At 42.5% G+C, this 19,777-nt stretch overlaps 3 protein-coding genes across 6 annotated transcripts; 1 reads left to right on the top strand and 2 right to left on the bottom strand.

The window, feature by feature from the left end:
* Positions 1-1,766: 1,766 nt before the first annotated feature.
* On the bottom strand, positions 1,767-10,224 carry LOC114553202 (ribonucleoside-diphosphate reductase large subunit). Its single transcript, XM_028574401.1, has 4 exons — positions 10,018-10,224; positions 3,846-5,827; positions 2,265-2,453; positions 1,767-2,183 (listed from the first exon to the last, which is right to left on the bottom strand). The coding sequence occupies exons 1-4, from the start codon at positions 10,034-10,036 to the stop codon at positions 1,989-1,991; spliced, it is 2,385 nt and encodes a 794-aa protein (XP_028430202.1). The 5' UTR covers positions 10,037-10,224; the 3' UTR covers positions 1,767-1,988.
* Positions 10,225-11,534: 1,310 nt separating this feature from the next.
* qpctla (glutaminyl-peptide cyclotransferase-like a) lies at positions 11,535-16,621 on the top strand. Of its 4 annotated transcripts, none has more exons than XM_028574232.1 (8): positions 11,547-11,599; positions 12,061-12,383; positions 13,921-14,067; positions 14,158-14,451; positions 14,849-15,010; positions 15,347-15,446; positions 15,534-15,650; positions 15,769-16,621. In XM_028574232.1, exons 2-8 carry the CDS (start codon positions 12,171-12,173, stop codon positions 15,912-15,914), a joined length of 1,179 nt encoding a protein of 392 aa, XP_028430033.1. In that variant the 5' UTR covers positions 11,547-11,599; positions 12,061-12,170; the 3' UTR covers positions 15,915-16,621. The 4 variants fall into 4 exon arrangements, with proteins under 4 accessions (XP_028430031.1, XP_028430033.1, XP_028430032.1 ...); XM_028574231.1 differs by having other exon boundaries at positions 11,555-11,599; positions 11,989-12,383; XM_028574234.1 differs by having other exon boundaries at positions 11,561-11,599; positions 12,035-12,383.
* A 75-nt stretch (positions 16,622-16,696) lies between these two features.
* Positions 16,697-19,471, bottom strand: six9 (SIX homeobox 9). The gene is made up of 3 exons (XM_028574235.1): positions 19,073-19,471; positions 18,122-18,282; positions 16,697-17,008 (listed from the first exon to the last, which is right to left on the bottom strand). Exons 1-3 carry the CDS (start codon positions 19,469-19,471, stop codon positions 16,831-16,833), a joined length of 738 nt encoding a protein of 245 aa, XP_028430036.1. The 3' UTR covers positions 16,697-16,830.
* Between the last annotated feature and the right edge of the window lie 306 nt (positions 19,472-19,777).

Here is a 19,777-nt window from a genome sequence, read left to right on the forward strand (position 1 = left end):
GTTCATCCCTCTGAAGTACTACGCAAGTGGTACTAAACTAGCGCTGCAACTGTTTTTCATTAATCAAAGAAATATTTCACATTTGATTGTGTATGAATCAGAAAAAGCACATCATTCCTAAAGCCCAAGGGCACATCTTAAAATTGCTTTTATTTGACAAACCGTTTTAAACATTTAGTTTATTGTATGTTAATGTCAAGATTATAGATTTTCTGTTGATCTGTCAACTGATCAATTCTACACCAGAGGGGGAAAAAATTACTGGAACTCTGAACATGGTGCAACTATTTTATCACCATTTTGTAGGGGGAAAAAAATGTAAGACTACCATTCTCAATTAGTCTTTCAAGTACAAAGGCTACATATTTACTTCTCCACTTGGTATTCCATTATAGTAAAAAAAATGTTTTGGACTGTTGGTCTGACAAAACGTTTGATTAGATCTCCTTAGGCGTGTGAGACTTTCCAGTTTTAGTTTGTTTAATAGATAAATCATCTCATCTTTCTGTGTCTTGTCTATTAAACAATTAATTGATAATACAAATTAGTTTTAACTAATGGCTCAGTTGGTGGAGCAGGCGCACATATAGTGAGAGGTTTATGCCGCAACGCAGAGGTCTAGGGTTTCGAATCCAACCTGTGACGATTTCCTGCATATCTTCCCCTCTCTCACCTACAGTTGTGTCCAGAATAATAGTGTGTTTAAAAAAAGTGAATGCTGCTCAAAATCCTTAGAATTTTAATTCCATAATATCAATGCATTGGCAACACTGCACATTCAATTCCAAATCAAAACATGACCAAAATTTATCAAGTTTGTGTTATACCTTTAGAGAAAGTGAAGAAAAAGGAATATTAGGCTGTTCAAAAAAAATAGTATTTGCATTTTTCTTTACAAACTAAAAAATGTACTGTGTAAACTGAAATGTCTCAAGGGTTTGCTTTACTTTGAATTACTGCACTAATATTTAGTTGCATAACCATTATTTCTGAGAACGGCTTCACATCTGTGTTGACCAACTTCTGGCACCCGTGAACAGGTATTCCAGCCCAGGACCATTGCACTGGAATGTCGACAATTCCTCTGCATTACTGGGTTTTGCCTCAGAAACAACATCTTTGATGTCACCTATGGGATTGAGGTCTGGCCACTCAATAACATCAATCTTGTTCATCAGGAACCAAGACTTTGCTCACTTTCTGGTGTGTTTTGGGTCATTGTCTTGTTGAAAGACTCATTTCAAAGGCATTTCCTCTTCAGCATAAGGCAACATGACCTCTTCAAGTATTTTGATGTATTGAAACTGATCCATGATCCCTGGTATGCAATAAATAGGTCCAACACCACAGTATGAGAAACATACCCATGACCCATTTTGCTGAGTATTTCAGTGAAATTCACTATAACCAGCATGCACATTTGCTGCCTTCCTTAAATATGGTCCTTAATTGACACCTGTTTCTTCACAGAATCAATCACTTCACTAAGTGAGCACAACACGCTATTATTTTGAACATGCCCCTTTCAATTACACCGAATGACCAGCATGCATGTCATGACTGTTGGTTTTCTATGACTCTACAATTACTGGTAAATTTCCCATGTAAAAATATCACTTCTACCAAAAATAGTGATGACTGCTATTACTTTGAACACAACCAAATGTCCTGTTGACAATTAAACCCCCAAAAAAGCACTCCTACAGCACTTTCATATCCAATAACATAAGTTTCTTTCCGCGGCTCAAACAAAACAAGAACACAACTTGCATATACATTTTTATTTTCTACTAAAGTTAAATTTCCAACATAAAATACATTTTGTATTGAGTACTTATGGTCTTATTTGACATTTGTGAGTTGACAGAACATTTGATAAAATTGTATACATTCTGACGATAGTGCTCATTTTTAAATCGTTAGACGTGCTTTATGTAGAACCGATCAAGTCACAACAGGGTCGGCAGGTAGCCGGGGGACGACACGTCTTAAGATCCACACATAAGGCAATCGTCTCGGTTCTCCAGAGAACACACCATGGCAGCCATGTTGCGCTCTTTGATCTCCTCCTCTGTGGCCTTGACCGGCTCTTGCGCCTCCTTCAGCTTCTCCTTATTGAGGGTGAACTGGATGGGGTTAGCAGCAGGCTTAGTCCTGAGGTAGTACATCCCTGTCTTTAGACCCTGTGGTGAGAGGAAGAAGAGAGTTTAACACGTTTCATTCATCGTAGTAAGTGCTCTCTTCATCACTCTGCTCTCACTTACTTGTTTCCAGCCGTAGAAGTGCATGCTGGTCAGTTTGCCGTAGTTGGGCTCTGCGATGTGGATGTTCAGGGACTGGCTCTGGTCGATGAAGGCGCCGCGGTCGGCGGCCATCTTCAGTACAGTCTTCTGGGAGATTTCCCAAACTGTTTTATACAGCTGCTTCAGATCATCTGGAATCTCATCAATGTCCTGTTGAAACAAAACATGTATTCACTGGTAAAGTCAGAACTAGGACTTTGACTCCAAACTTTGTTATTCGAATATTTATAAAAAATAAAAATAGTGATATTCCAACGAATATTAGGCAGCCCTTAATATTCGAACCGGTTATGGGCATTATTTTTTGTAAATGTTTTTGCTTGTAAATGTTTTCAGTTCAGATTCCAAGGCTTTTTCACGCATTTCAAGATGTAACCTCATGTCGCACGTCTTCGGCTCGGTAGCGTTTCATTCCCCACTAATTCTCAAAGAAGGCTGGCTTGCCCAGGGCCAGGCCAGCGGCGTCTTTCTCCCGTCGCGTGCCGCTGTCTCTCCTACCTACACCGGCCCCGCACCGTATTCCTTCTCCTCTTTCTACCTGCCTCCGCGCAGTGCTGCTGCACATGAGGAGAGAGAGAACAGAGGGGAGGGCGGGGCTGCTCCTCAGTCACACAACAGAAGAGAGGTGACTGTTTTGGCGACCACAGGAGAGAAATACCTCGCGTGCTCGCTGGACAATACTGGCTACTTTTTTTTTTTTTTTTTATTATATATAAACAGAAAGTTGCCAGATTTGTCACTAGTCGCTTTTGTGAAAAAAAAAGTTGCTTGAAAAGTCCCCAAGACTGCCCACACACACGCTGGCTCGACGCACACAAGTATACACATCAGACCACTTAACACTTTGATACCAATATAGGTCTTACTGAAGGCATTTAAATGGTCAAAATAAATAAATATTCAAATATTAATAAACAAACTTCAAATATTTTTGGGCAAAAGTCAAAGCCCTAGTTAGAACAGTCACAATATTAGAGCTAGATTTAAAAATAAATAAATGGCAGCAGCTTTGTTATTGATTATTTGAGTCTTTTTCAATCAAAAAATGCCTAACATTAGCTGGTTCCAGGTCCTTACATGGGATGACTTGCTTGATCTGTCTTTTATTATAGTAAAAAAATGAATATTTTAGGCTTTGGACAAAACAAGCTATTTCAATGTCCTCTTGGGCCCTGGGAATTTATGGTTCCTCCCAGTACAATTATTAGAAAAATGAACCAAATGGAAGTATTTCACTAATTATTTTGGTGCGAGAGTTAAATCACAACTAGGGCAGCAACTAACAATTTTTTACTCTATTAAAAATCATATGGTTGTGTTTGACCAACAGTCCAAAACTCAAGATTTATTATTTATGAGAACACCATAAATCCTCACTTTTGAGAAGCTAGAACCTGCAGGTTTGGCATTTTTTGCTTGAAAAATGTTTGAATCAAAGATTATAAAAGATTTTGTTTTCAATCAACTTACTGTTGCAGGTCTAATCGCGACAAAAAAATAAATATAAAACGTTTCCTATGATAGGGGACCTGGGTGGATTACCTGAATGGACCCGTTGTGCCCGATTAGCTGGTTCTTCATCTCCTCACTCCACAGTCCTCTCTCCGTCAGGTCTTTGAGCAGATGAGGATTTACGATCTGAAACTCTCCGGAGAGGACCCTACGGGTGTAGATGTTGCTGGTGTAGGCTTCTATGGACTCGTTGTTGCCCAGGATCTGGGCAGTGGAGGCTGTGGGCATGGGCGCCAGCAGCAGGCTGTTCCTCACGCCGTGCTTAGCGATCTTCCCCTTCAGCAGCTTCCAGTCCCACAGGTCGGTGGGCGTCTTGTCCCACATGTCGTACTGCAGGATCCCCTTGCTGACCGGGCAGCCTGCGTACGTCTCGTAGGGGCCGAGCTCAGCGGCCAGCTCGCAGCTGGCCTCCAGGGCGGCGTAGTAGATGGTCTCAAAGATCTGAATGTTCAGCAGCTGAGCCTCGGGGCTTTCAAATGGGTAACGCATGAGGATGAAGGCATCCGCCAGACCTTGGACGCCGATTCCTATTGGCCTGTGGCGCTTGTTGGACTTCTCCGCTTCAGGCACTGGATAGTAGTTAATCTCTATGATCTTGTTCAAGTTCTTGACGATTACTTTGGTCACAGACGCTAGCTTTTTAAAGTCAAAAGTCTGCTCGGGAGTGACGTACATGTTGAGCGCGACGGAGGCCAGGTTGCAGACGGCTACCTCATCGTGACTGGTGTACTCAACGATTTCGGTGCACAGGTTGCTGGACTTGATGGTGCCCAGATTCTGTTGGTTGCTCTTCCGGTTGCAGGCGTCTTTGTACAGCATGTACGGCGTGCCCGTTTCGGTCTGGGACTCAATGATGGCGTGCCACACCTGCTGAGCCTTCACCACACGCTTGACCCGGGCCTCCTTCTCGTAGGAGGTGTAGAGCTTTTCAAACTCCTCCCCCCAGCACTCGTCCAGCCCGGGGCACTCGTTGGGACACATCAGAGACCAGTCTTGGTTGCTCTCCACTCTCTTCATGAACAGGTCGGGGATCCACATGGCGTAGAAAAGGTCTCTGGCCCTCTGCTCCTCCTTTCCGGTGTTCTTCTTCAGCTCCAGGAAGTCAAACACGTCAAAGTGCCAGGGCTCCAGGTACATGGCGAAGGCCCCCGGCCTCTTGTTGCCGCCTTGGTCGACATAACGCGCCGTGTTGTTGTAAACCCGCAGCATGGGCACCAGCCCGTTGGAGTTCCCGTTGGTGCCGGCGATGTAGCTCCCCGTTGAGCGGATGCAGCTGACCGCCACGCCGATCCCGCCAGCCGATTTGGAGATGAGGGCGCATTGCTTCAGAGTGTCGTAAATGCCTTCGATGCTGTCGTCTTTCATGGCGAGCAGGAAGCAGCTGGACAGCTGAGGCCTGTTGGTTCCCGCGTTGAAGAGCGTAGGGGAGGCGTGGGTGAACCACTTCTCTGACAGCAGGTTGTAGGTCTCGATGGCTGCGTCGATGTCCGTCTCGTGGATCCCGACGGACACTCTCATGAGCATGTGCTGCGGTCGCTCGGCCACTTTGCCGTTGATCTTCAACAGGTAGGAGCGCTCCAGGGTCTTGAAGCCGAAGAAATTGTAGGAGAAATCTCGGTCGAAAATGATGGCCGAGTTGAGGCGGTCTTTGTTCTCCAGAACGATGTTGAGCGTTTCCTTCGAGACCATGGGAGAGTGGCGTTTATTTAAGGGGTTAACGTAGTTGTACAGGTCCTCCATCACGTCGCTAAACACCTTCTTCGTCTCTTTGTGCAGGTTTGAGACGGCGATTCGTGCAGCGAGGATGGCGTAGTCGGGGTGTTTAGTTGTGAGAGTGGCGGCGATCTCGGCTGCCAGCGTGTCGAGCTCCACGGTCGTGACCCCGTTGTACAAACCCTGGATCACCTTCATCGTAATCTGGGCCGGATCCACAAAGTCAGAGTTGAGTCCGTAGCACAGCTTCTGGATGCGAGAGGTGATTTTATCAAACATGACGCGCTCTTGGCGTCCATCTGAAAAATAAACAAATAAAGCACTTGAGTTAACCCAGTCACCACAGTATTAAAGTTGGCAGCCAGCTAAAATTACACAAACCAATCAACAGTGAAGACTCCTTAAAAAAAGGAGAATTCCCGTCGATTTCAACCCGTAGCTCTGTAAAATCAGGAGTACTGTCAGTAGCGAGAAAAACGAAAACAAACGGTGCCGCCTACACCGAGTTATCCTCCTGCTAGATTTTGAACCCAACAGTCTTAAACAGGGCAAGTTTTAAATGTGTTTTTAGCCTCTAAACGTGTTCGAAATGCCATTACCAGTGCTTAGCCATGTGCAGTTATTCCTTACGAGGGAACACAGCAAATTTGACGGCAGTAGATGTGACAGAAAGGCATAAAAGTTGTGTTAATCCTTACCTCTGTTTATGTACTGCTTTCCGGTCAAGTCCCCACCAATCGAGTGCCGATCTCATACAATCCAAAATGTATTTTTTCCACAAAAAAACGATTTGCCGAGGTCCTGTCCATAGTAATGAGCATGCATCAACAGGCTGTAACCTGACACCGCAGTGAAGGAGAGCTGACCTGCAGTTCAAGAGCTCATTTGCATAGGTAACCTAGCAACGGCGGAGCCTGCCTGTCGGCAGAAGTAGAGGTGACAGACGGAGCTTGGAGTTAGATCAGGACTAATATGAGAAAATGCTTCGAGTTTGTGCCTTTCCAAATTGCGGCAACCAGCTTTCACCGTCTACAACCTCCGCAACCGGGGAGATTTTACCGTTATGGCTTGTTGCACTTGATGCAGGTACATGGTGGTGCTCGTGTGGATACTGTATCGCAATGACCACCAAGGAAGAAAGCCTGTGCTGTAAGGATACAGCCTGGTCTGGACGGGTCAACGGACATTGTTTTACAGGTCAGCTCTGCTTCACTGCGGTGTCAGGTTACAGCCTGTTGATGCATGCTCATTACTATGGACAGGACCTCGGCAAATTGTTTTTTTGTGGAAAAAATACATTTTGGATTATTGGATTGTATGAGATCGGCACTCGATTGGTGGGGACTTGACCGGAAAGCAGTACATAAACAGAGGTAAGGATTAACACAACTTTTATGCCTTTCTGTCACATCTACTGCCGTCAAATTCGCTGTGTTCCCTCGTAAGGAATAACTGCACATGGCTAAGCAGTGGTAATGGCATTTCGAACATGTTTAGCAGGCTAAAAACACATTTAAAACTTGCCCTGTTTAAGACTGTTGGGTTCAAAATCTAGCAGGAGGATAACTCTGTGTAGGCGGCACAGTTTGTTTTCGTTTTTCTCGCTACTGACAGTACTCCTGATTTACAAACAACAGAGCTACGGGTTGAAATCGACCGGAATTCTTCTTTAAGAGTCATGATGCGGTCACAAGTACTGCATTCAAAATCTTAATTAACAGTACAAAAGTATTAATATACTGAAAGTTCTACAAGTAAAAAGTACTCACTCATTATGCAGAATTGACAATTTCCAAATCATTACAATTAGTGATGAATTAATATGTCCATCACTTTAATATGTTGCAGCTGGTAAAGGTGTTAATGTTAACTACCAATACTGCTGGGTAGCTTAGCCTATAAGTAAGTAAGTAAGTAAGTAAGTAAGTAAGTAAGTAAGTAAGTGTATAAATATATTATTCAATGTATTTTGTATTAATCTAAATCTGCAAAGGAACTAAAGCTATCGAATAAATGTAGTGGGGTAAAAAGTACAATACAAGAGTAACATTAGAATTATAAAGTAGCATAAAACGGAAATACTCCGTAAAATCAAGTACAGTGCTTGGGTAAATGTACTGTGTTATAGTCCACCACTATAACTGAAGTTATTGTGCTGGGACCTAAACACCTCAGAACTTCATTATCTAAAGATATAGCTACTCTGGATGGTGTTGTCCTGGCCTCCAGCACTACTGTCAGAAATTTAGGAGTTATTTTTGATCAGGATATATCCTTTAATGCCAATCTAAAACAAACCTCAAGAACAGCCTTTTTTCATCTTCGTAACATTGCTAAAATTAGGAATATCCTGTCTCAAAACGACGCTGAAAAACTAGTCCATGCATTGGTTACTTCTAGGCTGGACTATTGTAATTCCCTACTGTCAGGTTGCTCAAATAAGTCCCTTAAGACTCTCCAACTGATCCAGAATGCTGCAGCGCGTGTTCTCACAAGAACTAAGAAAAGAGATCATATTTCTCCTGTATTAGCTTCTCTGCACTGGCTTCCTGTTGAATCCAGGATTGAGTTTAAAATCCTTCTATTGACCTACAAAGCTCTAAATGGTCTAGCACCATCATATCTAGAAGAGCTCCTAATACCCTATTGTCCCACTAGAGCACTGCGCTCCCAGAATGCAGAGTTACTGGTGGTACCTAGAGTCTCTAAAAGTAGAATGGGAGCCAGAGCCTTCAGTTATCAGGCTCCTCTCCTATGGAACCAGCTCCCGATCTGGGTTCGGGGGGCAGAAACTGTAATCGCTTTCAAGAATGAACTTAAAACTCTTCTATTTGATAAAGCTTATAGTTAGGGAGAGAGGAGTCACAGTGTTCACCTAACTGGCCCACCTGCTTCTCTTCATAATTGTTAGATTAATAATACAAAACAAAGTCGAGGGAGGCAGGCCAGCCAAGCCCGATATGGCAGGGGGAAGAGTTCTAAGCCCGAAAAAGCTACCTCTCCTTATGACCTGTCTCTCTTAGTTACGCGGTTATAGTTACGCTGTTATAGTTCTAGACTGCCGGGGGACTTCCTTCCTTTGACACACTGAGCTGCTCTCTCCTCTCCCTTTCTATTACTATTACTATTTGTGTGTATCCAGTCCCAGAAATGCTTGTTACTAATCCTAGCTTCTGGGGAGTTTACTCCCCAGAGTCCTTATGTTTTTTCCCCCAGCGTATTTCCTTGGAGAACGTTGGCACCAAGATCCTGGTTCCAGCTGTCGCCGTGGTCCTGCTGCACTCCCTGCCGAGCTCAGTGGTGCCCTGCAATGTCATGCTGCTTCCTGCTGAACCCTGCAGCTCCCCGCTACATCCAGTCACTGTTCCATTATTAATGTGACTATTATCGCCACTGTTCATCACACCCCCAACCGGCCCGTCAGACACCGCCTACCAAGAGCCTGGGTCTGTCCGAGGTTTCTTCCCAAGAGGGAGTTTTTCCTCGACACTGTCGCACTGCTTGCTCTTGAGGGAATTACTGTAATTGTTGGAATTGTTGGGGCTTTGTAAATTATAGAGTGTGGTCTAGACCTACTCTATCTGTAAAGTGTCTCGAGATAACTCTTGTTATGATTTGATACTATAAATAAAATTGAATTGAATTACTACTGGATGATATTGTACCTTGGTGTGGTCATCAGTTATTGTGGTTTCAGTTAGTCCTTAAACGGGAAAGGGAAACTATTCGGCTTCATCACAGTGTTGTGTTGTAATGTTTGTGAAATACACTTTGACCATAAATGTATGCAGATTGGATTAATACTGGAAACAAAAGCAGTGAGCGCAGCTGCTTGACACTGAGGTCCAACAATCTTAACAGAACTAAAGACAAAGAGCTCACTCACTCTGGCCGACTAAAGTGCCACAACCTGAGCAAATGAACTAACTTCTTCAAACTACAACCTCTCTGAGGTCCACGTTGACATTCAGGTAACGTAAACATGTAACCGTTAGGCCTGTACTGGAACTTCACATTTTGGCGCCAAATATGACAAAGACCTCAGTCAATAAACACCTGCTGCATCAGATGGACTCAGAAATTACATTATAATAGTCAACGTTTATTAATACGGCCAGCTAGTCATCAATCTAAATTTTCTAAAACGACAGGATTGTTAACCTGACGCTAATAGGGGAGTTGACTAAATCACTGACAGCCTAGCTGTACTCTGCTATGTTACACTGGTTAACTAACGTTGGCTTGTTTACCTAGCTAAGTTAACTAAAGTTAACTGAGAGCTAGCTACCAGCTAACGTTAGCTAACCGCTTCACGCCGTTTCACCGACTCAAGCAAGGCATGCAAGTTTCGGTTGCGTGTTCCAGTCAGATGGAGGTAGCAGATCCGTCGCTGTCAATTCATGACTGGTAAATCGGTAAAACACACATTATTGACAAATGGCACTAAAGCTAACTGAGGCCTGGTCAGTCACAACAGAAAACAGCTCACCTCGCTTGATCACATGCATGCTGGCAAAGTGTGATGTTAATCGTCTCCCGTGAAAACAGCAGCTGTCCAGCTACAACGTAATCGTCTCCTCGGTGCAGCAGGACCACGAACTCCGTCCAGACCCAGTAGAGAAAGCGCGAATGACTCCAAATTCCCGCTAACGTTATATTTGTACGGAAGGCGTAACTGCCGTGAGCAGAGATGGACGGGCGCTTTGACCAATCCACAGCAAGAGAACGCGGGACTTTATGTTTGAGGACCAATCACAACAGTTTTTAGAATGTCAACTTCCTTTTCCGCTCATTTTCCCGGACGCAAAATTACGAATCCCACTATGGCCACGCCAAGACCCGCCCTACGAAGCAGCTCGATTGGTTGGGGTTAGGCATTTCACCTCGAGTGGTTAAGGTTAGGGGATTGGTCAGGGGATAGGACCTGTACATGTAAGCATGGACGCCTGGCCAATAGTAGTGTGTGAACGCTATTGAAGGTTGGGTCTTGGCGTGGCCATAGTGGGATTCGTATCGCCGGACAGAAATCTGGCGGGACAAATAAGTAGGTCATATAACATGTTTAGTTTTGTTCTAACCTGACGCAAGAGTACTAATTAGCATTCACATAAGGCACAAGAATGTATCCACTCTATATTCTTACACATGTTTCTGGACTACATCCACCATTTCTGGAATTCATTACAAATACAGTCTCACTCCCAGGGAATACACCAAATCAAATATTCCTGCAAACGAAAGCAAGCCAGGGAACAAAAAGAAGAGAACTGTGAAATGATTTGGGTGGATATGTAAGGAAAACGATTATATTTAAAACATTATTTAGTACTGCAGATCTTTCATGTACAAAATCATACCCATACGTTGAATAGAGGTTCCTGTAGTAAGAATATTAGAAATTAATAAACGTATAATTTGTTCTGATAGTTACCATAATCACATATATTATATAATAGGGTGATCAATATGTTTATGACAGATTAGTTTGACACTGAATGTAAAATAAAAATTATAACGCATCTTTTTGTTTACACGAGGGAAATGGTTGATGTTTTCTTTGCTTGCTGCTATTTATCTGGGACCACTTATGATATACTCTGATTCATGTACTGGACTGATTTATTTGTTTTCTAATATTTAATCAAAGAAAATGATTATAAACAACTGTACACTAATTTCTATTCCGCTAACAATACATCAGAATTATTTGTTGATTATATTTTGTATTAATAATCTGATTATGCAAAGTAACTACAGCTTTAAAATAAGTTAAGTAAGTACAGTATTTGCCTCCAAAAGTATAAAGTAGCATAAAATGAAACTATAACTATAACTACAAATAACTTAATTAAATTTACTTGAGTAAATGTACTTGTCCCTTTGCACCACTGCTTGCATTTTAAATTTGTATTGAATTTAATTTGACGTAGTTCCTTGTCCCGACCAGAAGGTGGCAGTAGCGCACCACAAAGCGTTTTGCCGACCACAATAAAAAACATAAAATAAGTTACGCCATAATTTGGCCAGAGAACCAAACACACGAAGATGATGTCCCGTAGCCTTCAGAGACGGTTTGTCATAATACATCAATGCCCGTAATGGGAAGACGTTGTATTTGTACATATTTAAATTGACTAACGTTACTGTACCGGAATAGTTATAACAAGTTTGCTGCGTGATCTCTTTGTTGCAGTTTTTCTCATTAGTAGCTGTTGGATGAACATTAGTTTAACACAGTAATAGTTGCTGCTCGCTAAACACAAGAAGCTAAAAAAAAAAAGAAAAAAGAATTCACCTGTTTCAGTGTAAATTATTATAATGTATCATGCATTAATTTTATCAAAGCAACCCTAAAGCCAATATCGCCTTTAAAGAACTGGGCTGCAGGAGTCACTGAAGATTGGAACCGCATAAAACAGACTATGAAATGCGAAAGATATGGATCATTTTGTTGAAACAGGACTGACGTTACACACTGATGCAAATGTAACCGTGTTGACTGACAGTCGGTTTCCCCTCGAGGCTGATTCAGCTCAGAGCCAGCCTCGACTTCCTGTGTGAATATCCCTCCTACATGCTCCACAAGCCGGTTGGGACACGTAGCTGTAAAGGACTGCCTGCTCGACGCAGTTTCTCCCAGTCATGTCCAGGTCCAGTCGGCGGTACAAGCCTCTGCAGCAGAGCAACGGCTCTCTCCCCGGCTGTGACCGGGTGCGGATGCCCCGGGCCCGGGTACTGCTGCTCTGCCTCTTCGGGGTTCTGGTGCTGGCGGTGGTGCTGGGAGTCTACCTGTCAAACGACACCACCGATGGACATGTGAATCGCATGCCAACCGCAGATCTGACCAAAGACAGGGTAAGAGTAATGGCATATACATAAACACAGACTCTCAATTAAAGGTCTAGAGAAGATCAGTGACAATGTTCATAAGGCTCCTATTGTGCTGAAACTAATAGTTGATTAATTGATGGACAGAAAAAAATCATTCCATTAATTTTCTAGGTTATTATTCAAAAACACAACTCCCAATTATTCTCTGGCTCCAGCTTTGACAATCGCTGCTTTTCTTTGTCTCGTGATAATAAACTTTAGTCTTTAAAGATCTCTTCCAGACATGTTTTTGGTATACTGTGTCTGATATGTTTTCTCCACAAAAAAAACTAAACATTTCCTTATTAAAAATTCATGAAATAACCTCCCTTATTGAAAAATCCAAAATCAATGAATATGCAAATATTGTTCATTTCAAAAGTTTTACCGCTGGACACAATATGTCTCCTACTTCACTGAAAAGTCCATTCCACATCACACTTGTGTTAGTTGCAGATTAGCTTCAAAACAAGTAGAGATGTCACAATGCATGTTTTAAACTCCAATTTAAGATGAGCACAAACAAACTTTCCCTCTTTGCAGATTAATGCGAAAACAGCCTTCTAGTGTCAAGCTCTGGACATACATCATTCTGGGTCAAACATCCAAGTGAAGTAACCAAAAGCAAAACACAATGTTGACTGGGGGGGGCAGTAGTATTAGTCAGACAAGTAGTCTGATACCATCATCTGGAACGTTATTCACTATTTTATGTAATTCTATGGACAAAACGTTTCAATCGAGAAAAGAATCAGCAGGATTAATACATTTTTATTATACAGTCCAACATCCCAAATGTGCCTCAAATGGCTTCAGGCTCTCAACTTAAATAAGGAAAACACACAAACAAAAATAACCTTTTTAATGGGAAAATAGGTAGGGCAACAGAGGGAGGCCCCTCCTCCACAGGGCTGGGTATCAGTCCTCAATATCTTTTTAAGCTATCGACCAAAATAACCCAGTAGTCGGTTACCAAACCTCTTCAGATAAACCACACCTGCTTTTGATGCTTTTTGTACCCGGATCTAGAAATAAATGACTAGTTAAATGTGGTTTTGCTTGCAGCCAATAACCAAGTATTCTTCAATTTAATGTGACGTGTGATTGGCCCACTACTACAGCAGCTTGTGGTGGAGTGGTGGTGGCATTTTACGCAACTGAATGCTTCCATTCACATGATGGGTATTGAATGAAGTAGAAAAAAAAGGTATTAAAATAAGTACTCTGTGGGTCTTGGTATCACTTTAGGGCACTGGTATTGTCGATACCAAGCCCTACTCCTTCAGTATGGACAGGCATGCAAGAGATGCCGCAGAATGTAGTGGACAGAAATGACAATTAAAATAAAAACTTTTAGGTGCTGCTAAACACTTGTCCGACCTGGACCATAAAACCTCTTCTGTACAAAAACGACCTGTTGTTACAGTTTGCTGCCTAACCTTTTGATGACAGAATACATTGTTTTTCCTGCTTTTCCTCTTCCTACATTTGCTTTTTTTTAATCATTAATCGCATCTCCCAGTTGTCCCACAAACCCAGTAAGTGCTCTCCGGCTCAGATCCGCCGTCTGGCCTCTCAGGTGGATGGTACCCGCCTATGGGAGACCCACCTGAGGCCCATCCTAATAGAGAGGCTCCCAGGGACACATGGCAGCCTGGCTGTACAGCAGGTGTGTACATATTTATAGTTTGATAGTTTATTCACCGGTTTACACATTTTCTTCACTCGTCTTTAATCCGCCCTCTCTGCTCTGCTTCAGCACATCACCTCCACTCTGTCCTCGCTGTCTGCTGGCTGGGCCATAGATTTGGACTCATTCCAGTCTTCGACCCCTCGTGGCCAGATCACGTTCACCAACATCGTTGCCACTTTGGATCCTTCGGCCCCTCGCAGACTGCTTCTGGCCTGCCACTACGACTCCAAGGCTCTGCCTCCAGACCCCCGGGCCCCAGAGAAGGTGTTTCTGGGGGCCAGTGACTCAGCAGTGCCCTGTGCTATGATCCTGGAGCTTGTCACCTCTCTGGATGCCCAGCTTATATCATTCAAACAGCAGGTAAATGCTCAGTTGTGTTTTGTTACATGCGTGTTGACGTCAGCAGTTGGAGCAGATGTTGACGGATTCATTTCCTGTGATCCGTCCTATGACAAAGAGAAAAGGAGATGCTGACAAGAGTATCTTCTCTCTCTTATTTTCTTCTTCTTATACTCTCATTTAATCCCACTGGCTCTGTGCCTGCAGTATGGGATAAAAAAAATGCTGACTCCAGCACCTTGTTTTCTTTGCAGCAGTCATCTGTAAATAGCAGTACCCCTCCAGAGGCTAGGATTTATGTAGTTACTGTAGCGATACACACTGCGACATCACTGCAGAAAGAGAAACTGGCATCAGTTGCTGCTTTTTGTGAAGCATTTTTTTTTTTTTTTTTTTTTCTTCCCTTCTTCTCTACTAGAAGCTTCCAGTGTCTCTCCAGCTGGTGTTTTTTGATGGGGAGGAGTCATTCGAAGAGTGGACGGCCACAGACTCACTGTACGGCTCCCGTCACATGGCTGAGCGCATGGCCAACACGCCTCACCCTGCAGGCTCCACACACACCACCATGCTTCAGGCTGTGGTGAGGAAACAGAAATGTGCATCCAGACACACTCTAAATTATGTATGAGAAGGTTGAATTTAGCAGACTGCCTAAACACAGCCCATTTTAAACTTAACAAAAGCAGCAGGTCTGTCATGTCTGTATGGACTGACCCTCCTTCTAAATATAGGAATTTAGGATGGGTCTGAATTTAAATTTAACAGCCCAAATCTAGTTACGATCTCTAACTTAACCCCTCCTGTCATGTATCTTAACACTGCTGTATATGTTTTCTTTACATATACATATACTGTACTGGGATTAAAAGGAAACTCAATATTCTGTAGCCATTTTGACTTTGCTTTTTCTCTCTAGGACCTCTTTGTGCTGTTAGACCTGCTCGGTGGTCCTGATCCACTAATTGCAAATCACTTTGATAACACGGCACGGTGGTTTGACCGTCTGATCGCTGCAGGTGAGGACTGGCTGTAACGTTTTCATGAATATTTTAAAATCCCCTCTCTGTTGTGGGCCCTAACTCTGCCTTCACCCTCGCTCTCAGAGAAGAGACTCCATCGGCAGGGTCTTTTGACGTCTCACCCCTCAGAGCAGACTTATTTCAGGAAGGATGTGTACCTCGGACCTGTGCAGGACGACCACATCCCCTTTCTTCACAAAGGTGAGTGATGGCATAGACTGCTGGAGATTTGTCGTAAGTATACGATATGCTGTCAGTCATCATCACTGTCTTCCACTTTCCTCTCCCTCCCCCCCCCCCACCCCCTCCACACTTACAGGTGTCCCGGTGCTACACGTCATCGCCACTCCCTTCCCACAATTCTGGCACACACTGGACGACACAGAGGAGAACATGCACCGCCCCACTGTGGTCAACCTGACCAAAATCATGGCTGTGTTTCTGGCAGAATATCTGGGCTTCTGAACACAAACACTGACAAGTATTTATGGCGAAGGTGCTCACTTTTTACCCCGTACTGGAGTACGAGTGCTGTTTGTCACACTGATGGCAAATAATTGCAAAATGACCAGCATTAATTGGACCCAAATGCACAAGAGAAGAACCTTAAATGAACTAAACTGTTATGTTGAATACCAGCTAAAACTTTACCAAAGACTTGGCCCTGCTGGACTGACCAGACTACTTGGTTTCATGTGAGAGATGAACTGGAGACGCCTGTCCTAATGTCTGGGCATGGGATGTGGCTACAAAGAGTCTTAATTAAAATGTTAATAGTTCTTGGATCATGGTACCAGAGGAACGGTTGGGGAAAGTTTGTGAATTTAAAGGCACTCTAAATTATTCTTCATTCCTGTGAAAAAAGAAACCATACCCCTAACATTTATTTCCCCCGTTAATCCGATTTAGATGCACTAATGTCTTCTTAAAGACAGACTTTGTAATGAGTTGAGATCTCAGAGATTTTGTGAACACTGTGTCCTATCTGTGAATAATTATTTGCCTTTACTTGATTTATCCTCTTGGCCTTACAACCTGTATGACCAATGTGGCTATACTGCACATTTTGTGTCAGTTTAATGATGTTATTAGAGTGAAAATCCAACAAATGTCATTTTACACCATGTGAAAGGTAGAGTGAAAAGTCGGCAATAAAGTAAAAATGGTTTTATTCCGTTTCTCTTAGAATTTGATGCACTTTTGGAAAGTCAAAAACATAAACTATTACAAAATATTAGTACATGCAGAGACATTTTACCAGTATATAGTTCAGTCTTATCCTCATGTTTTGATAACAAACTTTAATAAGCTTGCAAAGTATTGAAAGAAAATGGACTTTACATTCAAGAAGGAGCAAAACAGTTTTTGTAAGTGTTACTATTCAAAAAGAAATGTCACAAATTAAACAATTGAAGGGCAGACTCAAATGAAGCCTACACACGTGATGTAGAGGAGGTGGAGAGTGGTGTAAGGGATGTGGGCTTCTTGGAGGTGATAAGTCATTGTCAGAGGAAGGGTGGACTTGTCCTGAAGTTCCTCCAGAGCTAGATATCTGGAAACTGAATGAAGAGACGAGGAGAATCACAACATTGCATCTGATCCGGTCTAACACCACTGTTCAATCTTTCATCATGTCTGATTTTAAACCACAAGAGGGTGATGTTGTGCAACAGAAAGTTAAAAATGTACAACATCCATTTGATTTTTACATGATTTCTGACTGTTTCAAGTGTGGCTCTATACTTTGCAGATGTTCATGTTGCATTGAGAGACAGACCAATAGGTCTACTTTCACCTGGTCTCAGGACTGGACAAAGAGAACACTTACAACAATGGCAAAATCATTAATGGACTACAAGGTCTGTGCTTGAAATTTTATAATTCTTACAATTTTACTAAATTAATATATATTATATTTTTATATTAATATGTATCGCCAGAAAATGGAGAGAGAAGAACTAATACCACACTGTAAAACTCTGTTACAAGTAAAGGTCCTGCATTGAAAATTATAAAACTAAAAGTACTCACTGCAGGAAAATCCTCACATTTTAAAAACCAGAAACAATCAAAACAGTTCTGTCATTCAACTAAGTGTTAAACCGGCTGATCATTCGATCTCTACCCGCATACTGAGGCCCCTTCTCCTGAGGAAACAAACTTGTTTAAGTGTTTAAACACTTGATTATACGTCTGATTAATTTGCCATATCATGCCAAGTATGTAGCCTATAGGTTAAATAATTATTTAATAATTATAATTAAGTATAAACTATTTAATTTGGTCACCGTGTATCCATCCACTTCCTGTGGTTGTGGTGATGAGTGCAGCTTTACTAACTTGTTAAAGCTGGGGTAGGCCGTTTTCTGGAAAAGGCAAAAAAAACTCCAGAATTTAAAAATACAGCCCTCCTCCTGCAGCTCTCCCCTCTCTATCCTAAGCCCCTCCCGATGGTGATTGTGATCCCGATGCCATTTATTGGCAATTCTGTGACAATTACCGTCCTGTTTTCTTTGCAAACTTTTGGGCCTATAAACCCCTTTTGAGATGACATACTGTAATTCAACGCTCTAGTGGGCATAATAACAGCAAAATAAAACGTGTCATATCATCAAAGTGCTTCAACAAGACCGTAACCCTGAAAGCAACCTGCTGACCTCTCTGTCACTGACCCGTTAACATCCGTGGTTCGGTCCCTCTGCCTGCGGTTCTTGAACCAGTTGCCGACCTGAGTGGTTGTCAGGCCCGTGGCTGCTGCTAGCTCCCGTTTCTCCCGGGTAGAGGGATAGGGTTTATGGCGGTACCACTCCCGGAGTATGCTCCGTGATTTTTCCTGTTGGTAAATTAAATAAATAAAGTGAAGCCTAAACGTTTTTTTTTATACACAAAGACATACACCAACAGGTTTAAAGTATCTATGTAAAATAGGTTTTGCTATTCAACATTTATTTATGTATTCATGATGAATTGATATTGTTTAAAATTTAAACAGTGGCCAAAACCCTTCCAGCAAAAATGTTTCATATTTGACCACCATTGTAACTTTCCTAGTGGTGGAAAAGTGGTCAGATCAGATGCTTAACTAAAGTGAAAATAGCAGCCTACCACCACACTAAGTGTGAAAATACTCCATTACAAGTGAAAGTCATGCCTACTAATTATACTAATTATAATAGTAGAAGTACTAATACAAAATGGCTCCTTTAATCAGTTTTATTGTTTATACAAATATCAACATTTAAAATTTGTAGCTGGTTGATGTAGAGTTACACAGATTAACTACCTTATATATATATATATATAGGCCTGCAAATAGTCATATTTTAGAAGATTATATATTTTTAAATGTGTCTGAATCAGAAAAATAACTAATTACAGCCTGATTATACATGTCAGATATAGTGGCATTAAAAACAATATTAATATTTCCATCTGAAATGTGGTAGAATAGAAATAAAATATAGCGTTTTATATAAATCTAAAATAAAGTAGAGATAGACAGACCATCTTACGCACACTGATCACAGGTAATCCAAATACATAATTGTCTCTTTCAACGTAGCACGTACCAGGACGCTAAATAACAGTTGGGGAGCACATTAAGGGTAAGATAAGACACCTACCTTAAAACAGTAGCTGGTCTCGTCTCCATCCCAGATGGTGTGTGGTAGAGGAAACTTCCTCCTTACGCGATACTTCCCCACAGCTCCCAGGGGCCGGCCCCTCTGCCTCTCGGCCTCCATGTAGTGGGCTCTGAGCCAGAGCTGCTGCAGGAGCGGGTGGCTGCGTGGGGAGAAGGGGAAACCCTCCAGCAGGGTGTAGAGGTCAGTGAATTGGCCCTGGTGAAAGGCCATTGCGGCTTTAGCTTTCAGCACGCTTTCCAGCTCCCCAGGGCAAACGGAGGAGGAGGAGGAGAGGGAAAGAGGAGGAAGAGTGCGGAGGAAGCCAGCAAGACGATCCATGCAACCGCTCTTCAGAAGGACCTCACACACACAAGCCACCTGCTCTGCTGTGAAGATCATCGCTGTGGAAACAGCCCCAAAAAATCCTGAGATGTGAGTTTGACCAAAGTCTGTGTGAAGATATCTTCTAACAACCTCTTTTAAGTTTGTGCTGGAGCGAGCTGAAGTCTCTGTGGAGTATTGTGACCGTCCTGTGGATGAACAAGTGAACGTGTGTGTGTGTTTATCATTACTCATCATGCCCTGGCAGAATAGAATCATAGGTAACCTGAGACCAATAAGGTTATAACAACAAACCATACATCCTTTCTTCTCTTGTACAAACACCCAGAGAGAGAGAGAGAGAGAGAGAGAGAGAGAGAGAGA

This window comes from Perca flavescens, chromosome 3 (genome assembly GCF_004354835.1).
Source record: "Perca flavescens isolate YP-PL-M2 chromosome 3, PFLA_1.0, whole genome shotgun sequence".
Classification (NCBI taxonomy): Eukaryota; Metazoa; Chordata; class Actinopteri; order Perciformes; family Percidae; genus Perca; species Perca flavescens.